The sequence below is a fragment of the Pezoporus wallicus genome, unplaced genomic scaffold (assembly GCF_028554395.1).
Source record: "Pezoporus wallicus isolate ANWC-B61680 ecotype Strahan unplaced genomic scaffold, APGP_CSIRO_Pwel_v1 contig_6464, whole genome shotgun sequence".
Taxonomy (NCBI): domain Eukaryota; kingdom Metazoa; phylum Chordata; class Aves; order Psittaciformes; family Psittacidae; genus Pezoporus; species Pezoporus wallicus.
Window position 1 is genome coordinate 1140980 of NW_026642130.1, and position 15527 is coordinate 1156506.

Sequence of the window (15527 nt, forward strand, 5' to 3'; positions counted from 1 at the left end):
ACCCTAACTATTCTATGATTATTTCATTACTGCTAACAAGATGAAAATGGTTTTGGCTGATATGTGTTTATGCAATGCCAATTAAACAATGCAAGCATTGCTGTCCATCACACACTCCCTTCCCACAAAGCCAACACTCTTCAGGGGAATCCAAATCAGATTGGCCTCATTACACTGCAGTTTGTGCAAGAAAAGGAGCAAGTGCCAGAAGCAGAAAATCCTGTCCTAAGACAGGAATTTCCTCTGCCTCAAGACACAACAGTAGGAACTGACAGCTGATGTGTCCTGTATAATCTTTTCCAGGTTTAAATATCTAAATACAGGATAAAAGGGAACATCAATTCCATCTGGGAAGGAAAACGAAGCCAAGGCAGTCTCCAGAACAAAGACGTATTATGAGTGATAAAATATCATTGGTGCAAAGACACTGGATGCTATGGAAGACAGGCAGATGAAGGCCAGTTGCTCTCGAAGTCTAAATCTTGTTTGGCCATTTATTTGGACCCGAGGCAAAATTACTCAACATTTTCACATGCTTCAACTGTAAAATGAGCTAGGTAATCCTCCTCACTACCTACAATGCTTATATAAACAGATAGATGGGCCGAGGTTCACACCAGACCTGCATGTGTGCTTCTATGCTGAAAGCAGTTGGTTTAAATTACCAGCTTAGGAAGGACAATCTGGTGGTCTTGGCACAGATGTTAAAACATGGGATATCAATTTTGAAAAGAAGAGATGTGTGGATGAAAAAAAAAGGGGGGAAAAGAGGCTAATGCTTTACTCTTCTGAGGTAAAAAAGTGAAATGCCGAACTCTGTTCTGCCATGGCTGTTTAGGAGAGAAAAGAATATGGACACCAAAAGGGAAAAAAAAAAAAAATCCAAACCCACAGTTTGGTAACCTCTATATTTGGAAACAAGCTTTAAAAATGTAGCCTGGCTGTCATAACAGGTCAACACTTTTGTTCAAGTTGTTTATACACATTTCTGTAAGAACAAATAGATGGGCCAAAAATACAATAAACTAAAGGGAATACAAGACAAAGTATATGGATTTTGACCTTCACTGTGTAGCCTTTTAATAGGGCAAACTACATCTTTTTTTCCATGAGCTTTGTCAAGGCCACTGAGATGACAACTAGGGTGGGATTTTAATACTTGGGAAAGGAAATATGTATTACTTCATATTGAGGAAACACTACTTCATTACTTTGGAAAGCTGCCATTATTTTGGCATTAATGTTCACAAATGAAATAAATAGGAAGTACTTGTATCTCTCAGTGTACTGTTGAGTCTGTGGTTCATATTTTAGAGGGATTTTTAGATATTTAACTTGAGATACCTTAAAGAAACTGATATACACTTACTGTATGCTTAGCATATTAGGCAGCTCAAATGAGAACAGTAAAAAACTCACTAGTCATTTCTAACATCACAGCCAACATTTCCTGCATACCTCATGAGACAAATATTGTAATCATATTTTTCTGAATTGCAAAACAGATGGATTATATCACCATTGCTTTGCCACATTTGAGAAGAGAACTCAGGATTATGTTAGTTCTTGGCCTTCATCTAACATTTAGACCATGTTCCTTTCACAGTTTCATTGAGGTAGCTATGCAGATATTCACAGTATCAATTAGTTCCTGTTTGAGATTCAATGGAGAAGAGTTAAGCTTGTAAGCAAGCAAGCATTGTTCAACTGAATTCACACCTCACAGGATGCAGCCACACTGAATTCCTAAAATATATTGGCTAAGCTCTGCGTATAAACTACACAACGTTGAGAGTTCACCCTTACTCCTCCCTCCACCACCTCTTGCTTTTGATCTGTACCTCACAATAAAACAAGATTGCTCAACAATGTGTTCAGACAGAACCTGGTATCTCATCACACGTGTTTCAAGACTGATGTAGAGAAAAATGGAAAGAAGTAATATAAAGGCAAATTCTTCATAGACAACATGTAGACATTCTTTGAGGCTTCCATGATTCAAGCCAGGTAAGAAAGTCTTGACAATGGGGTTTAGAGGTTTTACTGACTAGTCAAGGCTATAATTTGTACCTCTGCTTTTGTGAGCTGTTCTCGCAGCTTCTCCACTTCCTCACGGAGCTCCCGAATAATGCGAGCGTTGGGGTCTTCATTCACTACAGCATGATTAACAATGTTCTTCGCCCGGTCTGCATACCTCAGTGTTGAAAGGGTCTCATCATAATTGTCTGCTGCTGGGCTTACTGTTGCTACCATAGCAGTCTTGCTGTTGCCACCAAGGCTATCCTGGAAAGTGGTACAGGTCATAAAATTAAGACAGAAGATCTCTTTCACTTTACCTGGTCAATGAACTTAGGCAGTGAGTAATAGCCTAGGGTTGGGAGGAGATGGGGCAACTAATAACAGGAACATTTCTGTCAGAGTTCCTTGGTTAAAAATTAACATTTTAAGCTGTGTAAATCAAGGAAAGATGTTATTTTCAATCTTCATTTTTTTTTTAATGCAAATTTTAGAAATGTCATTCTTGGCTTTCAGAATCAGTTTTATTTTCATCAGGAATGAAAACAGTCCCTTTTTTTGCTTTATGGAGCCTTACAAGCGCTTCAAAGTTTTAATTGTTTTCTCTGCCTAGGTTTATAAACCAGAAATACAAGCATTTCAGCATTAAACTTCTCAGATAGTATTGAAGGAGATCAGGAAAGATCGCGATGAATTCAGAATATCCTATTTTAAAGACCGTAAAAAAGATGTTTCCAATAAGTGCCAATTTAAATAACTTAAAGATCTCAAACAGTATAAGCTAATTTTATTCTTCTAAACACTTCAGTATGGGGCCCTTCCCCTCCACCCTCGCTTACACAGCTCACAATCTAAACTAAGTTATGTAAGAAATTACCCTTTTGGAATTTGGTTGACAGAGAAGAAGGGCGTGAAACCACATTCCTGCAAGGCAGTGTGCCGGGGGAGTGGGGGAAGGAGAGAAGGAAGCATTCAATCTTCTACTGATTGTGAAATTGTGGCTTACAATTTTGGCTAGTCTAAAAGATAAAATATTCTCCTTTAACTTTTGCAGCAAATCATTCTTCTGGTTGGCTGGTTTATTTGTTTTTTTTTTTGGGGGGGGGGGGGAGGGAATGAGGGTGGAAGGGGTGTGTTTGTTTTTTACCCAATACCCCTTTCTGAGATAAACCCTGCTATTAACTTTCATCTTCAATAACCCATGAAATCTAGGTCAGGCATTGCCATTAGAACAATCTGACTACATTAGCTGCTTGTCTATCCATTTTAATTACAAAGCACACACATAGCATTCCCTAGCAATCGTTAAAACACCCCTTTAAGTATTTCCTTAAGACCCTCCTCTGCTGCATAGTTTGACAGCAGCCTGGCTGCTTCAGTACTCAGACAAGCATTGACCACACAGACCAGCACTGCCCTGTTGTTGCATTGGTAGCACTGCTGTCTTCGGTCAGGCAAAAGGGCAGCTAACTCATTGGATAGAAAGTATAATTTCATATGTATATTGTTCAGCACAGCAAGGTACACCAGCAGCTAGGGAGCACTTGCAGGTAAGAATATTTTATAGAGAAGTCAAGTGAAAAGTGTTCCGACTGATCAAATAGCTAAGTCCAGAGGAGGCCACAAAGATGCTCCAAGGGCTGGAGCACCTCTGCTAAGGAAACAGGCTGAGAGAGCTGGGCTTGTTCAGCCTGGAGAAGGAAGGCTTTGGGGAGACTTCAGAGCAGCTTCCAGTGCCTAAAGGGGTCAACTAGAAAACCAGAGAAGGGCTTTTGACAAGGGCCTGTAGGGACAGGACAAGGGAGAATGGCTTTAACCTGACAGAGGGGAGATTGAGATGAGATTTTAGGAAGAAGTTCTTCCCTCTGAGGGTGGTGAGACACGGGCACAGGTTACTCAGAGAAGCTGTGGCTGCTCCATCCCTGGCAGTGTTCAAGGCCAGATTGGACAGGGCTTTAAGCAACCTGGTCTAGTGGCAGGTGTCCCTGCCCATGGGTGGAACTGGATGAGCTTTAAGGTTCCTTCCAACTCAAAACATTCTGTGATTCTATGATACCAGAGTACTTTTTTTCCTCATCTGAGGAGCAGTCAATATTTACTCCAACAAATACATGCCCTGGTAGGACCCACTTTGTAACACAGAAATGTTTTTCCAAAGCACTTACTGAAACCTTTAAAAAGACTAACAAGAGCACATGACTCATTCAGTTGGATTTCTGGCTCTAGAAAAGCCAGAACTTTTCTTCAATCCTTCAACGGTTTTCACAAATTAGGAATGACACTCTGTAACTGCAGTCCCTGTTCTGCATCAAAAGAAGTTTATCAGAGAGCTGGCCAGGTACTCCACTTCCAAATCAAACCTTAACAGTTTGTATTTTGGGAACCTCCTTCACTGCACTAATTAGCTACAAAATAGGATTAATTAATTATTTGAATTGCAACTCTGCTGTACAGGCAGCTGAGAAAGCTGTTACAGTGATACAACATAATTCACAATACACCCATTATAAGTTGGGCAAAGTTCCTGTTGGACCGTAGCTATTCGAAACCAATGCCAGACTGTCTGATAAAGGTTTATGTATAAAACTGTTCTGATGATTTCACTGGTTTCTTTAATGTTAAGCAAGAAAGGTAGACAAATAGTAAGCCAGCCTCTCATTAACAATGTCTGCAAATTACCCTGGCTAGGCTGGGTTTGCATGAGATAGACACACACAGTGGAAATGAATAAGTTTAGTTATTTCTAAGACTAAGCTAGCCCAGACTTCTCTAGCACCAAGTTTACTGTGGAAACAAAATGCAGACATCAGATATGATATTTTTAATAGCAGCCATCAGTAAAAGTGCAGGGCTTCTTACTATAATGGGAAAACAAGCTCTTTGTGCTGATACTATTTGATAAAACTAAGAAGTTAAAGCACTGTCAAACTGTTTCGATTCCTACACATAATGTGATGCTAATCTTCAAGCTTCCTTCTGCAATAATATTTTTCACTTGGTACTTTTACCTAAATAATCTCAACAAAATTAAACAAAGAGTGTTACATCTTGGGGTCTCCTGAACACTGCTTGTTTCTTAGATTTGTGGAATGACTCTATGACAGATACTCCTAGTGTCAGAACACATTTACCCCACTTCAGCATCATAATTAAAAGTTGAAAGCTAGAGAGAAAGCCCACCATCTCATGGCTTCTATAACCAGGCCTCTTTAAATGAATATATCCCGCCTTTGATATTTAATTAAAAAAAAAAAGTTTTAATCTTCCCCTTCCTAAATAAAGCTTTTCTTCAATGAGCTTGTTTGTAAAAAAATCCAAAAGCCCCAAACCTTTTGTTTGCACTTAACATAGCTGGATGTTAAAGACACAAAGAAGGTTTGCTTGAAAGAAGGCAGAACAAAAGTACACTTCTATTTATGAGCTAAAGCAAGTGCTGGGTATGCCCATCGTCATCATGGCTACAATGCAACAGACAGGTGCTAAAGAGGAATTTCAGTCTGCTTGCTGGATTTGTTTAGAAATGGAGCAGCATAACTAATTCTAACAACAAGGCTAGAAATCCGTTAGGGAAGTTTCCGCTCTGCTTGCTCAGACTGTTACAGCCCCATCAAGAACCCAAGCACATGCTGATGGGGCAAACTGAACCAAGCTGCGTGCTGGTTTTGTTCCCATCTTTGCATAGAGCCAAAAATCACTTGTTTAATTCCATTAAAAACTCGGTGTGACTATACAGAGGCAAAAATATATTTAAATGCTAAAAAAGTCTTAGTGCAAGGAACACTGCAATATGAGGGTTTATTTTACTGTAGGAAAAGTATAGACACTATTTCTGTTATGCCATTCTTATTTCTATGTAGCCCTCATGACTACCTGGTGACCAGTATCTGCGATGTTTACACTGGGAGAAGAGATAAATCATTTCACGGTAGTCACGCTAAAGGGTTTATGGCTCATTAAAAGAGAACACATAGAAAAATGAAGGCTTGTGGTGTCAAGGGTTACACATGCAGAGATTTTATTTTATTTAAACACTAAAGGCCACTTTGTTTTCAAATCTCTTTAAGGAAAACAACCTTTTTAATCTCCACACTTACGTATAACCTGCAACTAACTTTCTTTTTCTTACCACACGTGCAGCTAAATCATAGGGATGTCCAACTGAAACAATATCTAAAAACATTGCTAAGAATGGGTGAGGAAGCAAAGCAGAGCTTTCAAGACAACCAAACCTAGCCAGAGCACCTAAAAAAGACAAAAAAAAAAAAAAAGAAAAGAAAAAGGATGGTGGTGCCAAAAAAACAGTTTCTTTCCAGATTATATCTTTCTACTAACAAATAGCTTAGCTGCTCCTCAGTAACAATAAAACAGAGCACAAGGAATAAAAGGATACCTGGTAAGTATTTCTATGAGACATGGTTATGAAACATCCTGGCAATCAAAGGATGAAAGAAAAAAATTTTAGCAACATGACAGCTTACAGTAAAGAAAATAACATCACCTACGTATGACACCTAATTCACTAATCCTTCAAAATCCAAGTCAAACAATACTGCTCAAGCTGTACCAGGCAGGATAAGGAAAAGACAGACAAGCCACCTTCACTAGCAGGCAAGCTTTTAATGAAAACAAGAAGTTACATTTGTGCTTGCCATTCATTCAGAACATGGGAAAAATCCTTATGATGACTATTCCTAAAATCAAACTTGTACTCCCAAGATTTTTTGTCATCAGGCTACCCTGCTTTACTGCCATTGTACATAGGAAGTGGGGAGAACAACAAACTCAAAAGCTTGCCTTTTAATTTGACATATATAAACAATGTGTTTCTTCATTTAGACTTTACAGGTGATTCAAGTGCCATCATGATACACTCGTTTTCTCCAAAATAATACCAAATAGACTCCTACACAGTAGTGAACAATTTATTTCATATGAATATGATGCATTAAGTCTTCTGACCTGTTCCTCAGACTGTAACTGGGATAATGCTCTGCAATCATACTTTGCTGACAAAAGTAGAGTATATTAACAAATGTATTAGACAATTAGGAAAAGGTAATAGTCTTAATCAAAATCTTCAAAGCTAACCTTGAGAGCATGCAAAATTCAGCTGCATGTGGCAATTAGCCCTAAGGCTGTGTGTGAAGCTGTATGTAAACTAATGCATAATATACATATATATTTAATTTCCTTATTCTTTAGACCATTACAGGTCAGCATAAGACAGGGAACACATTTGATTCATAGAGATACTAATGGCTTACATCCAGCTAATTTTCCAAAGACATCAGATTGGTTAACATCAAAAACAGAAAATGAGGCAGAAAAGAACAGGCCTTTATTTTACTGAATGGCACTCTTCTCCCCTTCTTCTCACTTCTATTTCTCTTTAAAAAACCAAGATCAGAGTACTTACTTTAAGTAACCAAGTGAGCACAGAATCACGATAAGGAACAAATTTGTTCTTGTTCTTGCCAGCAGCCTGATCTGCCAGGGCAGAAATAACCAGCCCAAGGGTTGTGAGGGATCTGCACAGAGAACACAAGCAGCCATTAACCAGTGTAAATATTCATAAGTCAAATGCATATTTAGACAGTGACTTTCTCTCCAAAAATGAGTGCAAGGAGAAGCTTCCTAATGCAGTTTTTATCATTCTTTTCTCACAAAAGCTCTACTCCTTGTTTTCAGCCTTAATCATCCTGTCTTCAAAATGCAATTACGTGGTAGTTATAGGAACACAAGTACAGAGGGAAAAAATGCCAATCATTTTAAACAGATGTCTGAATGAGATCTCTGCTTAAGACTTTGGTATATCAGAAGAAGAAGGAAAGGGAAGAAGAAAACCAGCTACAAGAGCTTATACTGACTTTATTCTATTTCACAAGCATGCTGTATTTAGCAGTCATGATAGCATTGAGGAAAAAAAGGTAAAAAAAAAAATAATCAGAGTCTTACTTGTTAATGTTGCTTCCTTCTTTCAACCTGTCTCCTGCAGCACCAGTTTTGGTTGCCCTTTCACTACCGGCCAAGTCCACCAGACTCAGCTTGCCCACCTTCTCTCCTGATGTCTGCAGAAGGAATCAGAGAACAGCTACTTTTAGTTCACTTGATTTACAGTTGGATGTATTTTCTAAGAAGAATCAAACTTCATTTCTTGGTGTAGACTCTCTGCAGCTGTTCCAACACCTCTGAAAGTCACTGAATTTGAACAGTATTCTGTGTTAACTCACTACCTGCTGCTTCAAAAAGAACAGAGCATGTGAAGTCAGAGTAATATCTTCAAGACATCTTAGAAACCTCCAGAGGAGAGCTACACAGAGCATATTAGTAAAATTAAACAGAGAAAAATGCAGAGGTAGTACAGGCCAAGGAGTCACAGTGACATGGGGTTTACAATCCCATCTTGAAAACAGTCCTCTAAAAACCTCAGATATTATACCAGGTTGCTCCTGGTTTTCGGAGACAAAAAATGAGCCTGACAAGAAGCACGTTATAATTTACGAAATTTATTACAACTGCAAGGTCCCCTTATGTCCTCCTAGAAAGCAATTCAAGATACATATTTAAACCTGCAACACAGGTTTAGTTACAAATACTTTACTCTCATTTGACAAAAAACAGCATTCTGAAACACTCCACGAATTTCATATGTCAATATGAAGTGGAAAAGAAAGCTGCCTTTGAGAACAGTTTGCTCACATCATGCTGCTCTCCTGCAGCATTGACAACTTTAGCATGTTGGTAGCACAAAGTGCTACATTCTGCTAAATGAACAGGATAATTAGAATCAATATGTTTTCAAAAATGTTACTCTAAGTTTCTCAAAATATAATGTAATCATCAGGCCATACTGAAACAAGTCATTTCCAAGACTGAAAGAACCAGCAGATGGGAAAACAGAGAAATCTGTTCCAGAAACTCACACAGTGGTCACAGGAAGATACAGGTAATCAGAACTACCACCTAGAACTCAGGCTGACCATGACCACACAAAAAATATGCATGGTAAGCTCACAGCTTGGCCACAGCAAAAACACAATGACAAACTACATCAAATCAAGGAGTTTAGCACAGTATGACTGCTGATTCGAAGTGTTTAGCTGGTGAATGAAGTTGTTAAGCCACTGTCCATCATATTTGAAAAATCATGGCAGTCAGGTGAAGCTCCTGATGACTGGAAAAAGGGAAATATAACCCCCATTATCAAGAAGGGGAAAATGGATGACTCAGAGAATTACAGACCAGTCAGTCTCACCTCTGTGCCTGGCAGAATCTTGGAGCAGGTTCTCCTGGAAGGCATGCTAAGGCAAATGAAAAACAACAAGGTGCTTGGTGACAGCCAGCATGGCTCCACTAAGGGGAAATCCTGCCTGACCAATTTGGTGGCCTTCTATGATGGGGCTACAGAACTGATGGACAGGGGTAGAGCAGTTGATGTCATCTACCTGGACTTGTGCAAAGCGTTCCACACTGTCCCACACGACATCCTTGTCTCTAAGTTGGAGAGACATCAATTTGATAGGTGGACCACTCAGTGGATAAAGAACTGGCTGGATGGCTGCATGCAAAGAGTTGTGGTCAATGGCTCAATGTCCAGCTGGAGACCAGTAAGGAGTGGTGACCCTCAGGGATCGGCGTTGGGACTGGTCTTGTTCAACATTTTTGTCGCTGACATGGACAGTGGGATTGAGTGCGCCCTCAGTAACTTTGCTGATGACACCAAGCTGTGTGGTTCGGTTGATATGCTGGAGGGAAGGAATGCCATCCAGAGGGACCTTGACACACTTGTGAGGTGGGCTGATGCCAGCCTCATGAAGTTTAACCACGCCAAGTGCAAGGTCCTGCACCTGGGTCGGAACAATCCCAGGCACAGCTACAGGTTGGGCAAAGAAGAGATTCAGAGCAGCCCTGTGGAGAAGGACTTGGGGGTGTTGGTCAATGAGAAAATGAACATGAGCTGGCTTCAGTGTGCACTCGCAGCCCAGAAAGCCAACCGTATCCTGGGCTGCATCAAAAGGAGCGTGACCAGCAGGTTGAAGGAGGTGATCCTGCCCCTCTACTCTGCTCTCGTGAGACCTCACCTGGAGTACTGTGTGCAGTTCTGGTGCCCTCAACATAAAAAGGACATGGAACTGTTGGAACAAGTCCAGAAGAAGGCCAAGAGGATGACTGGAGCACCTCCTGTATGAAGATAGGCTGAGAAGGTTAAGGCTGTTCAGCCTGGAGAAGAGAAGGCTGCGTGAAGACCTCATAGCAGCCTTACAGTACCTGAAGGGGGCTTATAAGGATGATGGGGAGGGACTATTCATTAGGGACTGTAGTGACAGGACAAGGGGTAACGGGTTCAAACTTAAACAGTGGAGGTTTAGACTGGATATAGGGAAGAAGTTCTTTACTGTAAGGTTGGTGAGGCACTGGAATGGGTTGCCCAGGAAAGTTGTGAATGCTCCATCCCTGGTGGTGTTTAAGGTCAGGTTGGACAAAGTTTTGGGTGACATGGTTTAGTGTGAGGTGTCCCTGCCCATGGCAGGGGGGATGGAACTAGACGACCTTAAGGTCCTTTCCAACCCTAACTATTCTATAATTCTATGATTATTTCATTACTGCTAACAAGATGAAAATGATTTTGGCTGATAGGTATAATTATGCTCATCATGTTTTGCATTGCATTCAATAGTTAGGAACATACACACTTTATATTTGCTCCATGAATACTCAAAATTTCTCCAAATCTTTAATGATATTAAAGAATTGCCCAAGCACAGAATCTATTAACAATTTAAAGAGTTTTAGTATGAAAGATCTATTTCAATTTCAGTTCATCACCATTTTCTGTGAGCAATTAAATAATATTAACACATAAATATATTTCACACACTCTTCCAAGAAATATTTAAATATAAGGAAAAGAAAAATATGAAATTATTTTTCTTTACATGTCTTTTAGATATTTAATATGCATAAAAATAATAATGCCATACAATGCAAAATTTTTGAAATTAGTAAGTGTTCTGTTTCATAAAAGTTGGTCATTTAGACGTATTTGCATGAAATAAGCTCTTGAAGGAGATTACCAGATGTATACTCAGGTGTTCTTGCATTTTTCATCTACACATTTTGTCTTTAGTTCTGCCTTAAGTCCGTACAGTACACACTACTGCTCAAAAAGTGTTTCTTCAGTTTAGATTCTAGGAATAAGAGATCTTTCCCACACCCTCCAGCAGGTCTGCTGCAAGCTGGGTCCAGCATTTTTGTTTTCCATTTAAAAAAACCTCACATTTCACTTCTAAACCTATTCAAACTGATTTCCCTACACTGCAGAACAAGCACTTGAGCACTACTAGAACTTAGCCAGCCAAAGCCAGAGCTAACCTGATTCACACTAGCAGTGCACAAGGGCAGGCAAATGGCCTCCTGAGATTCCTTCCAACCAACTTTTCTATGAATTTCTGAAATACATTAAAGCAAGAGACGCCAATCCAAGTTTAACATTTGGACTTTGTAACTTGTTTACTCACCCCTGACTGTACATCATAGAGCGTGTGGGTAAGGATGATCTTGAAGACTGCATGGGACCGACTGCTCTCCTCATTCATATTGGTTGCAGCCACTGTTCGAGATTTGTTGCCCTCAGACATCAAGGACTCGATGTCCTAGGTACAATTTTCACAGCCATAAGCATATCTGCATTAACATTCTTTTATTATCTACTGAAACAATCTCATTTTCATAAAATATAGCAGGGATTTTCTCATTGAGCTTCCTGCTGTTTGTTCACAAAATGTCAGGAAAAAAATACTGCGATCTCCCCTTTAAAGAGTAAAAATGGCACAATGCTGTGACATGCATATTTATCCATTACCGCTATCTAGATATTAAATTATCAACAAAAATAATGCACCTGGCTGCATAATACTCAAAAGCAAAGAAAAAAAGTAGGGAAACAGCAATTCATGTTTGAACACTTGAACATTTTAACCCCAGCTGTCAAACACGTGTTCCTGAAATCTGTAATACTGACAGAAGGCTCAAAGACAGGGGGGAATGGCTTTAAACTGAAAAGCTGAAATTTAGATTAGCTATTAGGAAGGAGCTCTTCCCTGTGAGGGTGGTGAGGCCCAACCCAAATAATTCTAAAGATTTAACAAAAGTTTTATTAAACAGAACCACACTAAAGAGGCCATTATATTCCTTCTCTGTATAACAGCTTATAAACTCCTCTGATACACTAAGTTGTGATACTTGAGAAATACACAGCTCCACTGCTTCAGGGTTTTACAGCAATCCTGCAAAATGGTTCAAACTCTAGAGTCCTGGCCCTGATGTTTATTTATGCATCTCTAGCTGGATGATGGTAAAAAAAAAACAACCCAAAACCAATTAAATGGAAGACCACCATAGACCACTTTGACTCTGTATTCTGCATTACACAAAAGCTGCTGGGTGACATGTAAACGAAAAGCACACAATCTTGGCTTAACAGAAACCACCACAGAGAGGTTGATGAGAAACTGCAATAGGAAGGGTTGCACCATTTTCATGTTTTGCTTAAGATGACAGACTTTCATCCCATATTTATTAATTTGTCACACAGTACATTTATGCTTCTTACAAATTTACTATCCAGCAAGCAAGTTTTATGTCATGTCCTCATGTATTTGCCTTGTAAACAGCCATTAGTTTATAATTCCAGTGTGTCTGTGTGTTACTGGTAAGTGAAATTACCAGGCAATAGCATGACAGTCAGTGACAAAATGTGATACTGAAAGCTTTTCTCTGCTAAATCCTGGTTCTGTAATCTGTCATGGAATGTTTTCTCATGGACACAGCGTACGCTCATCTTAAGTTTGGGAGGAAAGCTGTTTCATTAAATTGTTGAATTATTTCCAGAATTACTGAATAGTACCAGATGAAGATGAGTTTCTGCTCTTAACCCTGTTCTCCCTGGTGACCACAATACAACAATCCTACAGCTCTCTTGCTCTAAAATCCATGTTTCTACCACAGCAATCAGAAACAGCTTAATAGTTTTACTCTACTTAAGGGATAGTACCCTAGTGTTTAGAATGTCAACATAAGCATTTCATAAAATTGATCCTTACCTTGTAGCTAGCAACGGCTAGCTTGGATAGGCCATCTACGTAAGGACCATAAACACTGTGTTCTCTAACTTTTAATGACTGACGGCTTCTGGTTGGAAAAAAAAAAAAGCACATGACTGACTTCAGACAACATTTATAGAAAGTCAATTTCTCACAGACAGATCTCAAACATTATGGTCTTACAAATACCATAATAAAGCACAGAACAAGGATGATAATGCAAACCATGTAAAATGCTGACACATTTTGTCACTTCATAAAAGCTAGCATCGGGGTGAGTTTACTCCAAGCTTTCAGTCTTACTACTTCATTTTGATTTAAAACAAAAGGATACTGAGACCAGGAAGAAACAAAAGCCATCCTATGCAAATGCCTGACATGGGATCCATTAAGGCAAACTGGTTATGGAAACGAAGAGTGTATGACAACACAGTACAGTGCTGCTGACTCACCCTTTTGGGTCAAGAAGATCTCTGACTTTCTCATTGTATATCTCCATGTAGGATACTTCCACTTTGAAACTCTGCTCTTCATTTTCCTCTTTCTGTGCTCTTTCAAAGAGTCCACTACAAAGTCTAGGGATTAATCCAGGTTGGTCAGCAGTACCCATCATTGTGTATGATTTTCCAGATCCTGTGAGAACGAATCTATGATTAGTGTGCATGCAACAATGTTTTTTGCTCTGCAGAACATGGAAAGGAAATAAAGAGGTTAAAAAAATAAAATAAAAATAAATTTTGCATTTCAGTGAAAGATATTTGTGTAGTTCTCTACTTTCATCAAACCAGTATTTGGCTAAAGATTATTTAATTAAAAGGAAAAGTAAACCAAGAAACTTACCTCAAACTGACAGAAAAGATTTTTTTCAGGTAGATACAGTCTCATTGTAGATGACAACCCACAAAACCCCACGTGTGTCTCAATAAGAAAAATCAATTGTGTAAGCATGCTCATTTTTGCATGTTGCACTTACAATGATTAAAGATTATTCTAACTGAAGAAGCAGAAAATATGAGTGATGCACTGAACTGAAGATGATCACGGTCACTCTAAAGATTATAATCTAAGGTGTGAAAATAAGGGTAGTCAGCAGCAAGGGAGAAAATCCTATTTTTCACCCTGCCTACCTCACAGCTAAAGTTACAAAAGAGACAAACATTTTTTACCTATATCACTTGGCATTTCTCCTGGAACAATGTCACAACAGCTGTGAAAAGGGTCTCCAGTCAGAACATACCACCTTTTTTATCGACAGTATTTCTCCCTTATGTCTGGAAGGGACTTACCAGTTTGCCCATAGGCAAAGATGCAAGCGTTATAGCCTTCAAAGGCATTCTGAAGAATATTCTCCCCAAGGCACTTGAAAACAACATCTTGACCTAAGAAACAACACACAAGCTAACGCTGTAACAAAGCAAAAGAGTTTTTTTCCTTGACTTCGATTCTTCAGTGATTATGTAAAAGCAGTTTGTGATTTTCTGCTGTTGTGGCCTAAATCACATTCTGTATTTGCTCCCTCTAGATGAGCAAGACCATCAGCCAGCATATGTGCTCCGGATTTATGCTACTGCAAAAATCAGAAGCTGGAATTATCACGCATATACCTGTATGTGCTTAAAATAACATCCTATCAATGTTCATGTCCAAAGGTTTTATCAGCAAAAAAATCAACTGCCAACTGCAGAATTTATTCCAGTGGTGAATGACACCATCTCAAAATATACACAGCCTGTACATTTTAAAAACTATCAGTTGATTTTAATCTATGGCACTTAGTAGAGCATTAGATTTTACTGCATACGTATAAGATATTAAGTAATAAAAGTGATTTTTTGCAGAGGAGGAACCACAACCATGTGGGAGATGACATAATACAAGGTACGTGTTAGCAAAATATAAGGTATATCACATCTTTTGTAATTGAACCAAATCTGTAGGAACAGCTTTTCGGCTCCTTTTCCAAGGAGGGGAAGAAATGCTTCATATATTTGGATATTACTTGTTCAAGCAAAATCTCTATTTTCAAAATTTCTTTTACAAACAGAAGAACTAAAGTCTCAACAAGACATGACAAAACTTTATGGACTGCAAAGTCCTCTCAAATATGTTAATGGTCTTGAAAGCTTTTCCTTTCTCTCATTCATTGAAGTCTTTATCTTGACATCCAAGTCCAATTCTAATTTTACGCATGCAAAATTCCCCAGCAAAACTCCTAACAACTGTGCCTGGCTAATAGAGCACATAAGTGGAATGGTTTTGTACCAAACACATCCAATATCTAAGTGACTATAATATAAGTGATAATACAGGTGATATCTGTATTAATATATTATTTTATATATACATATGTGACATATATATATATCACCTGTAATATGTAAGTGATATAATACAGGTGCCTCCATTAGT

At 38.9% G+C, this 15527-nt stretch overlaps 1 protein-coding gene across 7 annotated transcripts in view; it reads right to left on the reverse strand.

The window, feature by feature from the left end:
• Positions 1-15527, reverse strand: part of KIF13B (kinesin family member 13B) — a 129254-nt gene that overhangs the window by 60365 nt on the left and 53362 nt on the right. For all 7 annotated transcript variants that reach the window (XM_057427701.1, XM_057427698.1, XM_057427695.1 and 4 more), the window contains exons 5-11: positions 14405-14497; positions 13571-13751; positions 13119-13206; positions 11535-11669; positions 7972-8084; positions 7433-7544; positions 2071-2283 (exon numbers count right to left, since the gene is read on the reverse strand). In XM_057427701.1, the coding sequence (XP_057283684.1) occupies positions 2071-2283; positions 7433-7544; positions 7972-8084; positions 11535-11669; positions 13119-13206; positions 13571-13751; positions 14405-14497 (935 nt within the window). The remainder of the gene's footprint in view (positions 1-2070; positions 2284-7432; positions 7545-7971; positions 8085-11534; positions 11670-13118; positions 13207-13570; positions 13752-14404; positions 14498-15527) is intronic.